At 38.3% G+C, this 20,511-nt stretch overlaps 2 protein-coding genes across 6 annotated transcripts in view; one reads left to right on the plus strand and one right to left on the minus strand.

The window, feature by feature from the left end:
• Positions 1-2,806, minus strand: part of VPS37A (VPS37A subunit of ESCRT-I) — a 49,481-nt gene extending 46,675 nt beyond the window's left edge. Inside the window, exon 1 of the mRNA XM_050801825.1 lies at positions 2,359-2,806. Coding sequence (XP_050657782.1) covers positions 2,359-2,483 — 125 coding nt within the window. The 5' untranslated portion in view covers positions 2,484-2,806. The remainder of the gene's footprint in view (positions 1-2,358) is intronic.
• On the plus strand, positions 2,803-20,511 carry CNOT7 (CCR4-NOT transcription complex subunit 7). Of its 5 annotated transcripts, none has more exons than XM_050801831.1 (7): positions 2,803-3,028; positions 4,453-4,664; positions 6,507-6,700; positions 12,343-12,504; positions 14,872-15,016; positions 17,192-17,302; positions 18,850-20,511. In XM_050801831.1, the coding sequence occupies exons 2-7, from the start codon at positions 4,548-4,550 to the stop codon at positions 18,976-18,978; spliced, it is 858 nt and encodes a 285-aa protein (XP_050657788.1). In that variant the 5' UTR covers positions 2,803-3,028; positions 4,453-4,547; the 3' UTR covers positions 18,979-20,511. The 5 variants fall into 5 exon arrangements, with proteins under 5 accessions (XP_050657788.1, XP_050657791.1, XP_050657786.1 ...); XM_050801829.1 differs by lacking the exon at positions 2,803-3,028 and adding an exon at positions 3,096-3,180; XM_050801832.1 differs by lacking the exon at positions 2,803-3,028 and adding an exon at positions 3,259-3,532.

The raw sequence follows: 20,511 nt of genomic DNA on the forward strand, positions 1-20,511 counted from the left end.
TTATCACACCTTTTCCATCTTTAACATCAGATTCCATACAGATAGATTATTTTTTACCTCCTAGCTTAAAAATATATGTCATTATTTAAAAGGGTGGACTAACAAGAATAGGTGAATGGCATTTTCCAGGATTGGGCCATTCTTTGAAAACTGGAAGCATATGACCTACTTAAACGTCTCCAGAGTTACTCAAGTATAATCTGTAAATGTGAAACATCTCAATTAAATAAAACTTCCAGTGTTTTTATAGAAGAACTTAAAACAATAAAGTTATTTGTTCGTAACACTACAAAATATATTACATTATCTAATGTAACCATATCCAATCATATGTTCATAATTTCTGGTTCAAAAAATAATACATAAAATGAATCTGTATCCAATTCAGGGTATTTACTGATCCTCTTAAGTCAATTTCAGAACTTTTTATATTAACAATTCCTGCTATAGAATCTCACTTTATCTGGGAGGCCAAAATTATAAATTTCAGATCAATTACTTCCCTTACTTACCAGCCTTAGCAGCAAGAGACTCTGGAGTATTTAAAAAATTAAACTCCAACCTCGAAGAAAAAAATTAGTCAGCAATGAAAATATTTAACATAATACTACATACTAAGGTTTAAAACCAATTAATTCCAAAAGTGTGATTCTAAAAAAGTCTTTCTGCCATAGCAGGACTGGTATAGCATATACATAGTTTATCAAGGTAACAACTTCTAAGGGAACAAACATGTCAAAAATGAGTCACCTTATTTTATAAGCATACCTTGTGAGAGTAGCTCTTAAAGGTCAGTGCAGAATATGACTTGGAGTAAGACTGACTTGTAAGAACTTTGTGAAGTTAATTTTCCAATACGAAAGCCACCAATAATAGTCTGCCATTCTTTTCTATTAAATAGCATAAAATTTCACCTTTTGAAAGTTCTGAACAAACAGAACAATTGAGACAAGGAACCAATAAACACCTAAAGTTCAGTCAGCATCAGGCCTTATTTCAGTCAAACTGATTTTGCAGTGAATTTTTCTATTAACAAGACCATCTAATTTAAAAGTATTCCATTTTAGATAGGAATTATTCGATTTTATTATCTCAGGATATATATTTTTTAACTACGAAAATAATGTTTTCAAAAGCGTTAGGGGCCCGATGAGGTGGCTCATTCCTGTAATTCCATCCCTTTGGGAGGCCGAAGCGGGTGGATAACCTGAGGTCGTCAGGAGTTCGAGACCAGCCTGACTAACATGGTGAAACCCCGTCTCTACTAAAAATACAAAAAATTAGCGGGGCATGGTGGTGTGCACCTGAAACCCCAGCTACTCCGGGGGCTGAGGCAGGAGGGCTGCTTGAACCCAGGAAACGGAGGTTGCAGTGAGCCGAGATCACACCACTGCACTCCAGCCTGGGCAACAGAACGAGAGTCCGTCCCGTCCCCCCACCCTCAAAAAAAAAAAAAAAAAAAGGGTTAGGGACTTAACAATGTTAACACTTAACAATGTTAAGTTTTAAATCTTTATTTAAATCTTTATTTAAAACAGTGTGAAACTGTTCAGTAAATATACTTGCAAAATGCATATAAAGAAGTAGTTCTCATTTTTTAAAACCATTAGAGGCCATAGACATAGGCAATGTAAAAGGCTGCAGCAAACCAATATACAGTAAGAGTTGAAATAATATGAATTGTAAAAACATTTCTAAACTGACCACGATAAAATGAAAAACTCATAGGAAGACAACAGAACAATCAAGACGAACATAAGGTAATTCTTGAGCGTGGGGACTGCACTATGAAAGAAGTGAGAAATGTACAGGCACCGGCAGCTGTGAGATGGGGAGAGGCTGCTGGAACTGGGTAAATCTTAAGAGACTCAAGACTGACTACGTGATACGTGACTCTCAGACGAGAAGTATTCACTGAAGAAAACTCTGGCTTCCCTTTCCTTTGATGTTGCAAGAGTTCTATTTCCCATTCTTTGTGAAACCTGGAGATTACTCTTCACAATCGTATTTTAACAATTCTGCCGACGCGGCAATCAGGTGGGCAACAGGAAAGATTAGTGGGGAAGCCGGGGCAGCAGGGATACTGGAAATAGACTATCAGAGAGATTACAGTCAGCACCGATGTGTCAGGAGGGATGAAGAAATCCGAGTTAGTGGTGCGGCAGGAGGCAGGGAGGGTCCGGAGGAAAACAGTAAAAGGGGGCAGGAGTGGCTGAGCAAACGTGAGACCCAGAACCAAGGGAGGTAAACCACATGAGGAGCTGGTGGGGAGCAGACCTGAGGCGCTGCGAGGTGGTTAGGACAAGCCCGCCCTCCCACCCTACTTTTTCCTCCGGTGGAGAGGCAGCGACCAGTCACCTGGAGTGTGAGTTCCGGAGGGACTCGATCAGGCGCTGTTTCTGCTGCTGGAGGCTGGTGAGGCCACCGGGGGACCCAGCTGCGGACGAGGAGGCGCTCTTGCTCAGGGGAAAGAGCCAGCTCATTCTCCTCGGGTCCCCGGGCCGGAGGCCCTGGAAGGCTCTGGCCTGCTTCTCCCAGCGGCTCGGCCCGGCGGTTCTCCAGCGACAGAGGAGCGGGGTGGCACGTCCGTGGCCCAAGCGCTAGGGACCGCGTCTTCTCTAAGCCAGTCCTACCTGCGCTCCCCGGGTTCTGGGGGACATGCTACGAACGGCGGGAGGCTGGAGAGGGGAACTTGCCGCCCACAACCGGCGGTCCCACCTTCACGGCCCAGACGCACAAGCTGGCCAGTCAGGCAGCCTGGCCACTCAGCGATCCACAACCCACCCCGCCGTCAGCTGCGTGCTCCGCCCCCTCTGCGTGTCGCGTCATCATCTAGCGCCCCCGCCAGGACGTGCGAAAAGCGACGGCGCAGCACGGTACGGCGCAGCTCTTGCTCGCCTTTCCCCTTGCTGGGCGAGAGGTGTCTATGGGGCACCCGCTGCCGCCGCCGCTACCGCCACCGCCACCGCCGCCGGGTGCTGTCTCTATGGCGAGGAGGAGGAGGAGGAGCGCGAGCTCAGCGACACAAGTAGATCTTGCATCCGCCGCCGCCTTGCGGGGGGAGGGGCGGGTTAGGGAAGTAGAAAGGGGGCGGGGACGATGAACCTGAGAGGGTGCGCGATGGCGCCAGCTGGAGTGCGGCTGGCGGAGGAAGGAGTCTGGCGGCGGGTGGGGGGCTGGGTAACTGGGGCTGGGGGGATTTGTCAAGGGGTTGGCGCGTGGTGATGACGCAAAGGCTTTGTACCTGGGGCTTCGAAGTGGGACGGAAATTGGGAGTGGAGGGCGGTGGCCTAGATCCTCAGCTCTTCGTATTCTTTCACGCAGCAGTGCTTGGGAGTCAGTGTAGCTCCAGTCAGTGTTATCAGCACCTTCGCACTGGCGCTCTGCCAGGGAAGAGAGTTATCTATGACTTGAATGCGTCGGTGCCGTCCTCTCGTTTCTCTGGGAACCTGCAGTACGGAGATGCTATCTCCAGTAATGAGAAGGCCTTTGGTGCCTCTTCGGGGCTTCTGGGACTGCAGTAGAGAGAGAGGTGGAGGAAAGCAATGTTAAACTACAGGGTGTTTCCAAATCTGTGTGTTTGTGTGCTTATGTGTGTGTGTATCGGGGTGGGAGAGTTATGAAGGAGGGGTGTCCTGGATTTCCTTTCGTTACTTTCATTTGGAGATTTCGAAGTTACATTTCTGATTCTTCAGAGTTTAGAAGACAGCCATAAAACCCTCTTTTTACCTTTTTTTTTTTCAAATTTATGTGGAAAATGCAGAAGAATTTGAAATTTCCCTGCCCAAGAATCAACACGAACTCTGTTTATAGAGCAGAAATGTGAGCTGTATCTTTGGTAACCAGGGAATATGCTCTGAGTTTTAGACGTTCTATTGTGTTCTTTTTCCCTTCTGCAACTGCGAACATTCAGATAGTTTTCTGTGGCTGTTACTTTTTCTGAGAGCATTTACAAACATTTTTGACCCCTCTAGTCTAGTTTGAATAAATGGCAGTAAAGTAGATCTTGTAATCAAGTCGGATTTTGGTTGTATTGTTAATGAGGAATAAAAGTAAATACCACCTTTGGCATGGTAGCATCTGATCTTGTCACATGTGTATAAGTAATTTTTCATTTTTGTCTGGAAATGGATGGCTTTATAAAGTTTTATGCAGAGTAGCTGAACTCAGATAATTATCTTCAGCGGAAAGTTATAAAAATATGATTAGTATGTATGCATAAAAAAGTTATTTTAAAATAGCTGAAATCAGGACCAGGAAATCTGTGCTGTAGTCCTTTTTTTCCTACAGGCTAGCTGTGTGACCTTAAGTTACTTTCTGAACTTTGATTTTTTTTTATGAGTCAAGAACTTTGAATAAATAATCTCTTAGGTTCCTGCCAGATCATTCTGTGATTCAGATTTGATATATCTGGTCTTTATATTGTTTTTTTCTTTTGTTTTGTTTTGACAGGTACATAAATAAAGGATAAAATATTTTATGAAACAAATCTTCAATCAAGTATAACATTTTGATGCTTGGCATCTAGACTCCCTTGTGCCCTCACTATGCCAGCGGCAACTGTAGATCATAGCCAAAGAATTTGTGAAGTTTGGGCTTGCAACTTGGATGAAGAGATGAAGAAAATTCGTCAAGTTATCCGAAAATATAATTACGTTGCTATGGTATGCCCACAAGCAGGTCTTTAAAACGCTTCATATAAAGGAGGAAAAGGAAATTTTAAAGTCTTGAGTTCAGCCCTTTTGGTGATATTTTTAGGGATTAATTTCACCGTGAAAAGAAAAATTTGTCACTGCCCTCTAGCCAAAAACCATCAGGAATACACCTGTGATTTGACAGGTTGGGTTTATCCCTCACTGCAGTGAGGGAAAACGCACTGGAATTCCTGGGAACCATGGGCCATTTGAATAAGAGGGCGTTAGAAAGGATTTGGGCTTGTGTCAGGTGGTCTTGGGGAAGGTAAGGGAAGCAGGGCTTTACTGTGGATTGGATGTGGTCAGGAAGCCAGGGTAATTCTGTGATTGGATATCTTACTAAGTCTTAAATGAGAGACTAGAATCAGGTTAAAGCTGCAGAGAAGGAACAGTCATTCATTTAGCCAGGATGGAGATACTTGGTCATTTTGTGGTTTGACATTGTTTATTTTTTTGTCCTTGTTTGGACATGATTACAGAGTAGCCTTATTTGAGGTTGAACTTCTGTGAAATTATGTTCAACAGGAGAACATTAGGGCCTAGCTGTGAGTGCCAAATCTGCTCCAAGCAACACCAAAGCCTAGCTGGTAGTACCACATGAGCTCCCAGAAGCTAGGGAGCTCTTTCTCAAACAAAAAAAATCAAATGTGCCAGTGAAATGTGTTGGTCTGCAATTTGTTTTCATAATTAACACTGGAGTTCCGTGAATATACTGTGTTACTAAGCAACTCTGCTTTTGCACGTGCTGTTTAGTCTGCCTAGATTGTCTAACCAGTTAATGATTTTTCTTCTTTACCTTTACACTATTTCTGTTAGCTACCTGTTTTCTGCATCCACTAGATTATTATTAGCTCCATAAAGCAAGTGCTTTAATCGTCCTTTCTCTCCCAGCACCTAGCATAACACATATAGTATCCAATAAAGTGACTGTTGAATTGCACTGAATTTAGAGAAATAGTGATTTCTTTACTGTTTCATAGTGACTTGATAGGTAGTTTTTATTCTTAGCCCTAGTTTGAATTCTAATACTAAACTGATGTATCTTTGTCTCAGTATTTTTAATAAAAATAAACAAATGGATTACTTTGGGGAGGAGCAGGTTGATTGGTTAAAACATGAATGTTTGTAGGTAACATACTGTTTAATAAAGGTATACTTAGCCATGATTAGAACTAAAATTGTTTTCTTAACCAGTGGAAATTCATAGTGATCATTGATTTCTCAGATAATAAAGAGTGGCAACATAGAGAAGTGATAACATCCTACAAGAGTGAGTGGGTAGCATGCTATTCTTGACAACATGCTTTCTGTGGACTATAGAGAGAATATTGTTTCAGCCGGAGAAATTAGGAAGCTAATGATGTTTTTCTTAGGATTTTGGTGTTGAGAAAAACCTTGTCTCAGAGAAGCAATTGGAAAGTACAGGGCGTTTTCCATTCTTTTGAACCAGTTATTCAAGAAACTTGGTTTTAGCATTGGAATACTGTGAGCATCATTTCACGTATCTTTTGGGAGATAGGCATTTATGATTTTCCCCCCTTTCTTGGGTATAGAGTAAGTATTTGGTTACGTTTATCACATGTATCTCATACGTAGTAATTTTTTTGATACATTTAAGAAAAGGTTATTAAGTCTATAGAGTTTTATGGTTCTAAAAAGTGAGGTTCTTTCTAGTTAAAAGATACTTTGTAATTGAATATAAATGTGTAGAATATCATCTGTAGGATTCTTTGATTTGCATCAAAAGTTAAGAATGTGTGGACTGTAGTTTTGACTGTTCAGTACATAATGAATCTTAAAACTATTTTACAGGACACCGAGTTTCCAGGTGTGGTTGCAAGACCCATTGGAGAATTCAGGAGCAATGCTGACTATCAATACCAACTATTGCGATGTAATGTAGACTTATTAAAGATAATTCAGCTAGGACTGACATTTATGAATGAGCAAGGAGAATACCCTCCAGGAACTTCAACTTGGCAGTTTAATTTTAAATTTAATTTGACGTAAGTGGGAAATAACTGTATAACCCAGACTTTTTTTTTTTTAATCTTAGGAATTGATTTTCCTCAAGTATGGTGACATGCTAGGTGAATTTGGTGTAGTTGTACTGAAAATATGTAAAACTTAACATTTCAAAAGCATGGTTTTCTTTTTTACTATGGGAACAAAAAATACTTTTGATGTTAAAGATTTTACATTTAAAATATGACTGCAACTTTTTTTGTATTTGGAAAACTTTGGGTATTGAAAGTACTTCTGATAGAAAAAATAATCTTACCACATTAGTTTAGTTTTACTTTGAAAACTTTTGTGTGCAGTTTGAAATATAGCCTTTTATAATATTTACCCTTCTTGTAAAGATTTTTATTGCAGTCATATTCCAGTTTATGAGTAGATTACATGTCAAATGCAGTAAGACGTTTTTTGGAACCTTGGGTACGTTTTCCTTTCAAGTCAGTACTATATAATCATTATGTTGCCACTTCAGCCCACAGAAGCTCTCTTAATTTACATATAGTAGAAATAGTAGTGTCCTTGACCTGGTGTTTATCGTATGTCAGAATCTGCATTCTAACTCAAGCCCTGGGTCTCCACCCAGTTTCCTTAGTTTTAATATTTCTATATTATTATTAGAAGTAGTCTTGATAGCTGAGGGAAGTTTTAAGAGTGTTTTTGGAGAAGGGCAGATTATTTGCAAACTGTAAGTTGGGTGAATAAAATATTTAATACATTCTCAGTATAGCAGGACCTCAAATGTCATTTTTTTCAACATTGTTTCATGGTAACATTCAGAAAAAATAAAATTGATTTCTGACCCGGGCCACTACCTGTGTGGAGTTTTCCACGTTCTCGTATGTATATGGATTTTCTCCCGGGTCCTCTGATTTCCTCCCACATCCCAAGGCTTTGCACGTTAGGTGAAGTAGTGTGGCTAAGTTGTCCCAGTGTGAGTGAGTAGGTGTATCTTTGTGAGTGCACCGTGCCACGGAATGACATGTTGACCAATGTTGGTTCCCACATTGCGCCCTGAGCTGCCAGAATAGGCTCTGGCTTTCTTCACCACGCAGCTGAATAATGGAGCAAATAATTATCTTACTTGTTTTTATTTATTCTTAAATTTACATACAGCTCACATTTATTTCAGTATTTAATATTAGAAGTATTTTGGTCTTTATCTAGAAGTTTGGTGATTTTTTTTGTGACCAGCAATAGGCCATAGGAACTTAACTCTTGTTTTTATCAATTAGCCTGTGGTAAAAATTGGTTTCGTTATCCATCTTTTGGCTTAAAGTTGCAGTTTCCAAGAACTTACTGATAACGTTAAGTGAGTACTTAACTGTATGTTGCAGTGTTGCATTGTTCTTCTATTTGACATCCCACATTTGTGCCATATATCCTAATATCTGATAGGAAAAATAGTAAAAGAAGCTGTAGGCAATTAATGGTAGTGCCAATATATGAATTCTTTCTTCCTGTTCTTTGTCGAATAAACAAAGATATTTAATATACACAATTTTACGAAAGTAGGGCTTAGGAAAAGCAGAGTAATGATGTCTGTGTTATAGTAGTATGGCTTATAATTACACTGTGTTTAGCCTGACTCTCCATTTCATTCTTTTGGGTTTAATAATATACTCTCTGTTCGGAGACCAAGGCAGGAGGATTGCTTGAGGCCAAGAGTTCTAGACCAGCCTGGTCAACATAGACTCTGTCTCTACAAAAAAAAAAATTAGCCAGGCATGGTGGCTGTGTATCTGTCGTTGTAGCAGTAGGGAGGCTGAACCAAGTGGATTGCTTGAACTGAGGAGTTCAAGGCTGTAGTGAGCTAGATTGCACCACTGCACTCCAGCCTGGGCAACAGGGTGATACTTTGTCTTTAAAAATATCTATATCTATCTTTACACACGTACAGACTACAGAACCTTATAAAGTAAACTTTTCCAACCCGTGGCCCAGGATGGCTTTGAATGCAGCCCAACACAAATTCATAAACTTTCTTAAAACATTACGAGATTTTTTTGTTGTTGTTACTTTATTTAATGTGTGGCCTAAGACAGTTATTTCACTGTGGCCCAAGGGAAGCCAAAAGATTGGACACCCTGGTTATAAAGGGTGAAAAGTATTCCACTCAGACTGATAACCTTTTATAAGAACTACGGCTCTGAAACACTGAAAATTGCCTGCTCTCCTTTTTCTCAAATGATAAACCTTTATTAAAATTAGTTCTTTACCATTTCATTTGCTCCATGTTACTTTTTTTTCAAATGAATTAGTACATTGTTTTTAAATTAGATACTATTGTGATCTCAGTACATGAGAAGGAGGTAACCCATCAGCTTCTCAGTTTGAGTAAAATTGAGTTTCCTTTTCTAGAAACACCTTTGTTCTGGTAACAACTGCTTTCTTAGTACAGCATCTAAGTGACATTTTTTCTTTCTTACTCAGAAAGGACTGCTAAAGTTTACTGCCAAGTTTTGCTACCATTTACACCAGGGGTGTCTAATGTTTTGGTTTCCCTGGCCCACATTGGAGGAAGAATTGTCTTGGGCCACACGTAAAATACACTAATGCTAACAATAGCTGATGAGCTAAAAAAAAAAAAAATTCACAAAAAAGAAAATTCTCAGAATGTTTTAAGAGACTTTACGAATTTGTATTGGGCTGCGTTCACAGCCACACTGGGCACCCACTGGCTGTAGGTTGGACAGGCTTGATTTACACTGATGTTAGGAGATGTTTACGGAGAAGGATACAGTGAAAAACATTAGGTAGAAGAAGTCATTTGGAAGATAAACCAGTAGTGCCTAATATAGAGAGAGCACCATGAAGAGATTCTTGGAAATTTTGAAGAAAGAGAAAATTGGCTTCTTAATGGGGTGGCTAGAATGCGTGTCAGTTACAGTGCTAAGACACTAGGGATTTAGTACTGAGGAAAGTTGGTCATGGCCTTTATAACTCAGTGTTTTGTAACTCTTCTGTTTTCTCTCTATTGCCAAAGTCTAAGAATTAGAATTATTAATACTGATCAATGTATGGGAATTCTCTCCAAACTGAAGTTGGGAGTTGATATATCTATGAAAATTGAAGTGGAATACTGATGAGCTGTGAAGAAGAAAAGCAACCCATGGAAATAATGTCACTGATGAGTCAAAGAGGGTTAAAAATAAATTTTTAAAAAATCACTTTGAGGCTGGGCACGGTGGCTCACGCCTGTAATCTCAGCACTTTGGGAGGCCGAGGCGGGCGGATCACGAGGTCAGGAGATTGAGACCATCCTGGCTAACACGGTGAAACCCTGTCTCTACTAAAAATACAAAAAAAAATTAGCTGGGCGTGGTGGTGGGCGCCTGAAGTCCCAGCTACTTGGGAGACTGAGGCAGGAGAATGGCATGAACCCGGGAGGCGGAGCTTACAGTGAGCCGAGATCATGCCATTGACTCCAGCCTGGGCGATAGAGTGAGACTCCGTCTCTAAATAAATAAAAAGTAATCACTTTTGGTGATTGCAGTATTTCTTGATATTTGAGAGAATTATTTAATAGGATAGTAGAAATTACAGGGCATCTTGGGTTCAGTGGTAACAGAAAGGATGCTGATGCTTCATTTAAGGAAAGTGGCAGCGTAAAGAAGGAGATGGAGAGTGCCATAAGAAGGGAGGCTGGATGCAGTAGCCCATTCCTGTAATCCCAGCACTTTGGGAGGCCAGTTGGAAGCCAAGGCGGACAGGTCACTTGAGCTCAGAAGTTCAAAACCAGCTTGGGCAACATGGCAAACCCTTGTCTCTACAAAAATAGAAAAATTAGCCAGGCATGGTGATGCATATCTGTAATCCCAGCTACTTGGGAGGCTGCAGAAGGAGGATTGCTTGAGTCTGGGAGGTCAAGGCTGCAGTGAGCCGTGTTCAAGCCACTGCTTCCAGGATGATGGCCAGACCCTGTCTCAAGAATGGAAAGCAGAATCAACAGAAGAGTGGTTTTTATTTTGTTTTACAGATAATACACAGACACAGTTGAGTGTTCACGAGTTAAGGAGTTGTATGTTAGGATAAAGATAGGCACTTGAGAAGTCCTTTGAGGAATGGCATGGAATAGCATCTAAGGCATTGGTAGCAGTTAGCTTCGGCGATGAGGCAAGCTGTCTTTGGAGTCTAAAGGAGAACAATCTTCACATAGGTAGATGTAAAGAAAGACAGGAATATTGGTCTGATATTTCTTTGTAAAGCAAGTGTGGGGTGAAGCCATATGCTGCAAGGAAACTGGTGAAGGGTGTTACTAGAAACTTGGAGAAAAAGGGCTAAACCACTTGCATACCTATACCTTGGCAAGTGGCCAAGAATGATGTGAGCCTGGAGAAGAATCTGTTTTTTATTGGTTGCTTATGGTTGCTAAGGCATGCCTCAGTGTGAGCATTGGGACCTGATGAGTGAGATTCTAATTTTTGAGGTACATATTTTTAGCATAGGAAAGCTATGGTGTCACTAGAAAAAAACCAAAAAACTACTTCATTGGGTTTATTCTGTTACTCTTCCTAAAGGATATTCCAGGGGAGACTGACTTTTAAGTGATGTGGTTTCCTTCTGTTTTAAAGTATTTCCATTGTTAGCTTTGTAATTTTTCAGACCTAGAAATAAGTTGATTTCCAAAGGACTAACCATAAGGATACTTTTTGGCCCAAGTGAAATATACCCTATGGTTTAGTTTTGTCAAAAGTGTTTAATAGGAATTCCTTTTGCCAAGAGGTAGAATCCAGTATTCTTACAATTTGAAAAGTAAGTAAAAAAATACTTTTTCCCATATTCTCAAAAATATATCTGTATTTTGGTAGCTTTTTTGTTTTAATATTTCAGATACAGATATACTGTATTTTGGGAACTTTTGATTTAATATTTCAGATACACATATATTTGTGGTTGGAAATATATTTGTGGTTGGAGATGGCTTTCTTTTTGGCTTAAGTGAAGTCTTGAAGAATTGGTTTATATTTAGATTGCCTGGCTTGATTTTATAAGGCAGTCATTTAGGAATCGGATTGTTGGCAGAAGAAATTATTGCTGTTACAGCACAGTCCTTAACTTTAAACAGTGTTACTTATTGGAGCCACTTGCAAGGCTCATCATTTGTGAAAGGAGGCATCTCCTTCTTTAAGATGAAGTGTAGTTTAACTCGTCCACATGAGACGTTTTCTACCAGGTCTCCTTCCTGGTGCTGCTGAGAGCATGGGAGATGGGCATGTGCCCTGCAGCTATGGCTGCAGCTCCATGTGGCAGCCTTACAGTGGCTGCTGAGACTGAGAGTCTCTGAGAAAACTTGTCTGTTACTTTGTGATGGTAGCCCCTGGTGAGTAGAAGACCCTTTTCCAAACCCAGTTAAATGTATTTAAGTATGAAAGGCTGAGTTAATAGTAAAGATTAAAATTGCACCTTTGGACTCTTTGAATGATTTTTTATTATTTGAAACACTTTTCTGAAATAATGACCCTTGTATTTAAATTGCATTTTTCTTGCATATATGTAAACCATTGGAACAGCTGGACTCAAGCCAGTCCTCTGTCTCTTTTCCGGCACTGTAGTTATAGATGTAAGCAGAAGAACAGCTTGTTTGAAGTAATGGCATGTTTGAATGTTGTCTTTCTCTTTCTTCTGCCAGGGAGGATATGTATGCCCAGGACTCTATAGAGCTACTAACAACATCTGGTATCCAGTTTAAAAAACATGAGGAGGAAGGAATTGAGACCCAGTACTTTGCAGAACTTCTTATGACTTCTGGAGTGGTCCTCTGTGAAGGGGTCAAATGGTTGTCATTTCATAGGTAAAACGACTACATTGAAAATGCCTTTTGTTTTTCCATCTCATACTTGCTCCACACTTACCTGGGGCACTGTGTTAGCAATTTCAGGTTTAATTCTAGAAAGAGTTGACTGCCATATAGAGTTGTCTCCTAACTCTGAGGAGGCTAGTGTTGGTCTACTTAAAGGTTAATTTAAACTATGGGATCCATTTTTGCCTGTGAGAAGCATGTTGCATAGTGGAAACAGTACGGGTTCTCTACAAAGTGAAAGACCCCGGTTTAAATCCAGCAGTGCCTTTGGAATTGGTGTTACCCAGGGTTTTCTTTTACTGTTTCTACACCTTAGTTTTTAATGTTCTACAGGGGAAACCATTTATTTACATTTACAAAAATTTATTGAGTATTTACCATATGGCAGGCACTGAGATGAGATTCTAGGAATTAAGCTGTGAATAAAACAGACAACAATTATTTTCCTCATGGAGTTTATATTCTCATGGGGGTGGGCAGACGGTTTTTAAAAATGGAGTTCACATTGATTTGTTAGATAGTGATAAGTACTATCACAAAACAGCATAGAAAATGCTAGGGATGGGTGTGGAGGTAGATTTTAATTTTTTAAAAAATAAAGTGATAAGGCATCCCTTTGAAGAAATACGTTGAAGACTTGTTTTAATGGTCACTAAGATAACTTTATAAACAGTAAATTCTCAATAACTGGTGGTTTTAAGTTCTTTATTGTTATGAAACTAGATTTTTTAAGAGTGTTTCTGGTAAGGAAACTAGTTCCGATTTTGTGAAATAGACTTCCATGTATGAGAAAGAGTTTTCCCATCTAAGTAGACTAAACTGACCACCCAGGGACTAAAAGTAACCTTCAGAATGGTTACTTTCGTTAGGTTTTGAAAAAGCTTTATGTTACATAGATGTTAATACTCTTACACTTGATCCACTTCACACATTTATTTTAAATCTGAGTCTCCTTCTTGGTTTAGTTTGTATCTCTGATCTGTGGGATGTTTATAGTGAAGGATTTCATGTGGGCAACTTTGATGTGTACTAAGCAGAAACTGTTGAGTTGTAGGTACTGAACACACTGATTCTTACCTATCATCTTTTTTTGTCTCTTTTCTACTTGAACCCGTACCTTAGGAGACACAACTTAAGACTCTTGATACAAATAACTGTTTTTTAGTCATTTTTTCTTCCCTAGATAAGAAGATGTAAAAGAACTGGAAAGTATTGTCCTATCCTTTTACTATATATGACATACTTTTTCATTTAAAAAAAACTCCGACAAAATACAGTGCACTAGGCACTGGGGTATTAAGATGAATGAAAACAAACAGGTTTCATTCATGTCTTCTTGGAGTTTAGAATCTAAGTTAGACTGATATATTTAAATATTTATTAAGATACAAGATTTTATTCCATTAAAATCATTAGCTGTTTTCCTCATGTTCTAATCTATTTCAAGTAATAAGGAATAGTTTAGGAAGTTTATAAATCCTAAGTGCTAATATGATCTTAAACTTTTAATGTTTGTAAGCAGATGCCTTATAGGCTTCCTGTCAGAGGTCCTGTAAGGAAAAGTAGACAAGGGATGGATGTGCCTACGTGGCCTGGAAGTGTAGGGAGACAGAAAGCTGTGAAAAAAGGCCAGACAAAGGGAGAAGAGGTCTGGATTTGAGAATGTAGGAGTTTGCATTTTATGATGAGGAGAGTAGTTATTTTTTTACTACCCTTCACTTCTTCCATGTGCAACATTTCCATTAATAATGACTCTTAGGGAGCCACACTGAGAGGAAGAGAATTGTGACGGAAGAGAGGGAGAGACTACTTAATAACATAGTCATTTAAGAGAAGTGAAAATACCTTGTTACAGTCTTATTCTTTGGATAATATATATGACCACCTTATGAAAAAGATGGGATGTCTTGCATTACTTTTGCCTATCGAATGCCAGTTGTCTTGCTACATTTGCTAACTCCTCTGGCCAAGTTTCCATACATCTTTATTTCTCCATTTCCATAGTTATTTAAAAAAGTATTTTGAGACATCTATGGGCAGCTTGATGCTCTTTTGGTGTTCTCAATTCAAATATCAACAAACTAGTATTTTCGTGACCACAGGCTTGGTTTGATAGTGTAGATCTGTGTTGATATCTCTGAATAATAAAGTGATAAAGTTCTTAATACTGTAAAATGACAGCATTTTCCCATTATAGTTCTCAATGTTTGTTTTCTCTGTTCTTGTGTGCACTTCTCTTTAATGTTTTTGGAAGGACTATAGTGTGACTTGCTTAAATTTGAATCAGATAAACTTTTTTTTTTTAATCTTTATGGTATTTATGTGTCCCTCTTCTCTATTCTTTTAACCCTTTTATAGTGGTTACGACTTTGGCTACTTAATCAAAATCCTAACCAACTCTAACTTGCCTGAAGAAGAACTTGACTTCTTTGAGATCCTTCGATTGTTTTTTCCTGTAATTTATGATGTGAAGTACCTCATGAAGAGCTGCAAAAATCTCAAAGTAAGGCTTCAGGTGGCATTATCTATAGCAGCATGCTGTTCAGACCAAGGGACTGTCATGAGAGCCTAGGCTGGGATGTTGTTTTAAACCATATTTTACAGTATTACATTAAATGCAATTATATTATCTGGTCATGTGATTTTTTTTTCTTGCATACATGGTAATTTATAGGGAATCGTTTTTTCAGAGCTTCAGTATGTCTTGGCAGAAGGCAGAATATTCAACAGATTTCTAGCTTAGGTCAGATTCTTGTCATTGCTTGCCAGATTGAAAATCACAAACAAAAACAAACATCAGAGGACAGTGAGGCTCTCATATGCACACCAGTGTGAGTTCTTTCTTTCTCCCAGCACACATAGAATCTCTTCTTACAAGATAGAATCTAAGGTGGCCAGAGATGTGCAGATGTATTCAGTAATGTGGCAAAAGAGTTTTTCTTTCCTTTTGGCTTATCTTGGCTAGAAATTATTGTGTCAGTTCTAGTGATAGGATAATGTTCCTAGGATAAAACTACATAGCTAAAAGGTTCTTTTTCTGGCCAAAAGATGTCAGCTTCTTACAGTTAAGTATGATGGGAAATGTGTAGGTCCTGCCTAGATAGTAGTAACAGTCTGATGCTGCATAATGTGTGTTTTTAAACTCTAAACATTAATTTTTTTGTTTTTGAGATGGAGTCTCGCTCTGTCACCCAGGCTGGAGTGCAGTGGCGTGATCTCAGCTCACTGCAACCTCTGCCTCCCGGGTTCAAGTGATTCTCCTGCCTCAGCCTCCTGTGTAGCTGGGATTACAACTGCCCATGACCACGCCCAGCTAATTATTGTATTTTTAGTAGAGATAGGGTTTCACCACGTTGGTTACACTGGTCTTAACAGGTAAGATGAGAAGCTTTCTTTTGGCCAGTGTTTACCTTTAACAAGGGATATGGTCAGCATATGACTAGAGAAATTTTCAAGAAAGGTTACTTTATGTTTGTAGCAGTAGACTTCTGTGTAATTTGAGGGGACTTACAGTAAGTGAACTTGCAGTAGGGTGTCCCTTACTTGAGAAACAGTCCACCCTGTGAAAGCACACTGCATGCTGAGGCCTACATGTTTTCACTTGACTTTTTTTTTTATTGACATGTCTGTATAATGACAGTTTTCAGGAACAGGGGACCAAATTATTGCTCGTTACGTGGTTGTTACTGGGAAGTTTCTAAGTACAGATACTCTCAATGTGTCCTGAGTAAGCTGCTATGTTAAAATTCAGGTTAACAACAAAGGTGCTTTTTGACCTATAGTCAGCCATGCTGTTCTATTCAGTTCTATTCTGTGTTCTCCTGAGCAGCTGCTAATGATACCTAATCCTCGTGCTATTTTTTAGCACAGAAGCAACTGCTGTGTAAAGCATTGTTTCAAGCTGTGATGCACAGAAGGGCCATTTTGCTGGTGGAGGCCTTAACAATTTAGAGAAGAATTTTTGTTTTGTTGTTGGTGTTTCTTTACTTCACTCTCTATCCTCATTCTCCCCTCCCTTTACTCTCCTTCCCTCTCCTCCCACTTTCTTTCCTTCTGTTACTGTCTTTCCCTTCCTTTCTTTTCACTCTCATCTTTCTTTTTTAATCTTAGCAGTATTAACATAGGTGCATTATAGCAGACCACTCTAAGGAGTTGTGTGCATATACGCATCTTAACAAACAAAACCATAGTTAAGCATTTAGCATATTCTTAATGATTTGGTTATTCATAATGGCTTTGTTTTGTAAAAATTAAGTGAAAACTACAAATGGATGGTGGGAAGTTTAAGAAAATATGGAAACAATGGTGTTATACTAGCTATGCAGTTTTACAATTATTACTGGATTGATAGACCATGAGTGTACTTGATAAATATTACCCTATATATGGTCTGCTTCCCTCCCATATCTAGGAAAGTTATTTACTTGTCATACACCTTGAAACATAATGAAGATACATTTTCCCAATTAGGATCTTGTTTTCTATTAAATGATACTGTTTCTACATTCAACAAATACATTAGTAATTCACATTCTCTGTTTCTTCCCCCCAATCTTTATAAAATTCACCTTTACATACTAAAGTTTATTTTTATTTTGGTCAGTGTCTAAGTTTGTAATTTGTGAAAGTAGGCGTTGCAGTATTTTCCTCTTTGACAAGCAATTTTTATTTCTTCTAGGGTGGATTACAGGAGGTGGCAGAACAGTTAGAGCTGGAACGGATAGGACCACAACATCAGGCAGGATCTGATTCATTGCTCACAGGAATGGCCTTTTTCAAAATGAGAGAAGTATGAAGACATCACTGCCTTTTTCTCAGTTGGTTGTTAGGTTGAGAACATTAAAAATCTTATGACCAAAGATTTTGGGCAACAAGTACCTACTAAGTAAAGATATATTTAGAGATACCATATGAGTTACATCCACTACACTTAAAAGTATTCAAAAATAAGTCATCTTGAAATGTAGTTCAGAAGGAACTCGGAGAACATGTTCATCATAGAACCAAAAATTTTAAAACATAAACTACCTGAGAAATCATGTAGGTCCAACCATATTATTTCTCAGGTGAGAAAACAGGCTAATAACTTCCATGATCAAACACATTACTAGTGGGAAAACTCCGGAGTTCTAACTCCCATTGGTGCTGCTTCTACAAAGCAAGGAATCTTTGTATTAGGTTTCTTCTAGCATGGCCCTCTTTTAGGCTTTAAATTGGTGATAAATATGTTATTTGCTCATGTCATTCTTCAGTGCTTTGAAGATTTTATAGAGAAGGACTCAGGCTTTTTACTGGATTGAGTCTTAAGAGGGGAGTTGAATTCTGAAGGGATAAAATAAATCCAACGTCCTAGTTGAATCAGAAACCCCATTAGGAAAACCCTCCTTAAATGGCAAAAGGCATGTTAGGTATGGAAGAATGGAACTTAATGAACCCATTATTCACTCTTAAGTAATTAAGTGATATGCACAGATACACCTAGCTATAGGTAAACAGGAAAATTGTGCAAAAACAAGTGAGGTTTTTCTTGGCTCTAAGTTTTCCTTTTTGCAAAAATTCTCTGTGGATTTGAGTATATTTTCTCTTAGACATGAAAGAATTGACTGAGACTGAGAATTTAAAAACTTTTTGGAGCAATGTATTGATAATAGAAAGCATTAAAGCTGTTTTGCTAAGTAGTGTTGATTCAGAAGTGATTTGGACTATCCATTCATGACACGTAAACATTTTGTTTTGGAGTCCTTCCCATTGTTTCATTAGATAATTGAAATAACCTTTTAGATTTTTTAGCTTTGCATTTTAAAAATGTCTTAATGGTTTATTTAACTAAAGGTGGATTTCTGGCACTAATTTATTTTTATTTTTCTTGGCTTCTTCAATGACAGTAATAGAGTGTGAATGTTTGGATTTTACTGTCCATGACTTTACAGTTTATTTATAGCCAGCTCAGCCTTGCCTGTAGATTTAAGACAGCTTATGAACCTAAACTTTTTTTTCCCCACCATCATTGGCTTTCTTCATTCTTACTCGAGTATTGTTAAATTAATGGAATAAATATTTTTCCACGATGACAAATTCTTATAAAAATGGTCTAAATGGAAAAGACATGCATTTGTACATTTTTTTCATAGTCTCTTACTTTGGTTTCTGAGCTCTGTACTTTTGAGGACATTAGTTTTACTCATTGAACTGAAATGTGTAGCCTCAAAGGAACACCATAGAAAAGAGCCATCATTATCTCAGTGAACAGTCAGTACTTACATTGCTGAAATATAAATTACAAGTGGTTCCCTTTGGTTAAAATTATCTTTTTTTTTCTTCAAAATTCCTTTTTAGATGTTCTTTGAAGATCATATTGATGATGCCAAATATTGTGGTCATTTGTATGGCCTTGGTTCTGGTTCATCCTATGTACAGAATGGCACAGGGAATGCATATGAAGAGGAAGCCAACAAGCAGTCATGACATGAAATAGTCTTTTTATTTTATTTTGAGCTACACACATGCTTGTATATAGGTTTTATCTCTGGTTGAATCCCTTGAACAATAGACAGTACCTTTCCCCCCCCCTTTCATGGCCCATTTTATTGTCTACCTTTCACTACTAAGTATGACCGTTCCTATCTCAGATCTTAATAAAAAACAAAACAAAACAAAAAACCAAAACAAAAACTCATTCAGGTTAAATTTGGCCTTAATTTAATATACTTGTTAGCAAGCGTGTGTGACAGAGAGTGGGGAAAGCTACATCACTGAATATTTTGATAAACTTTACCTACTTGAGTTTGGTTTATTTTTCCCTTTTCCTAAATTGACTAGCACTGACTGTAATTTATTTCCCTGTTTCATGTCTCTCTCTCCCATTCTGCAGGAGTTTTAGCTATTTGAGATTGTGGACCATCAGTTTTGCACTTTAGAGAGTGTTTCTGACTCAAAACCTCTGTTTTATCAAAAATTTTGTTTTTTCTTGATCTTAGCTGGAAAAATGACCATCTGCCAACTTGACACAGTATTTACTTGGTTTTGACTCACAGAATATAGCATATTCATTGTGCAAACTCGATTCAGCGAAACTAAAAAAAAAAAGACAAGAAACTACTGAGGAGCTTAGTAACTGCTGTTTCTGTACGTAGTGTTTAATCTTCCAAGCACATCTAGTGTCTGTCAGTTTCTAATTGGCATGTGTAGGCTGCTCTGTGACTGAAGAATTTTCAAACCAGCTTTACACCCTTCAGGAAAAATCCCTTGTGATTGGATGTTTAGTATCTGCCAGGAAACTGGTACTCAAGATGTTGAAGCTACAGTTATTTTATGATAGCACACTTCCCTTGATCTGCTTATTTTTATTCCATCACCATTTACCCTTGTCTTTTTTTAAAATTTTATTTTGTAGCCATACTTATGATGCTTTTGATTTGTTGGTTACACAAATCAATTTTATTAAAATCCAAAGATAACAAGTCTTTAGGTATATTTTGTACCAGATTAAATTAGAAGACAAAAATTGCGCTTTCATAGTTGCTACAAAGGTAAATAATGGAGAGATTTGGTACAAAACAACAAATTATATATATATATATTCTCATATATATATATAGCTAATAAAATTACCTGAGGAGTGTAATGCTTGTTTATTTTTTTGTGTATATCTTTGCAATCTATTTTATATATATTGACAAAAGAGACTGTGAAATATTTAGCCATGCAGAATATGTGACCAGACCAGAGCATGTGTAGGAAGACTTTGGTAATCATTAACTGTACCCTGAAATGATGGACTACAAGTTATAATGTGTGTTACCTACACTTCAATCAGTAATATTAGCAAATCTTCAAATGTTAGTCACATTGGTTTGTCTCCCTTGTACATTCTTTATTCATGATATTACAGTGCTGTAACTGGGTGGTCCTTTTTAAACAAAACATTATTTGCAAAACAGAGGGTATTATTTGTTTTTAAAGCTTTTGTAAATAAAGGCTTCAAAATGTTTTCTTATA

This window comes from Macaca thibetana, chromosome 8, assembly GCF_024542745.1.
Source record: "Macaca thibetana thibetana isolate TM-01 chromosome 8, ASM2454274v1, whole genome shotgun sequence".
In the NCBI taxonomy this organism is placed as follows: Eukaryota; Metazoa; Chordata; class Mammalia; order Primates; family Cercopithecidae; genus Macaca; species Macaca thibetana.

Bases quoted from the DNA above. Each gene is read 5' to 3' on its own strand.
- CNOT7 (XM_050801831.1), top strand. From the start codon at position 4,548: ATGCCAGCGGCAACTGTAGATCATAGCCAAAGAATTTGTGAAGTTTGG. The intron at 4,665-6,506 runs GTATGCCCACAA...ACTATTTTACAG, and splicing joins AATATAATTACGTTGCTATG to GACACCGAGTTTCCAGGTGT. The intron at 15,017-17,191 runs GTAAGGCTTCAG...TATTTCTTCTAG, and splicing joins AGAGCTGCAAAAATCTCAAA to GGTGGATTACAGGAGGTGGC.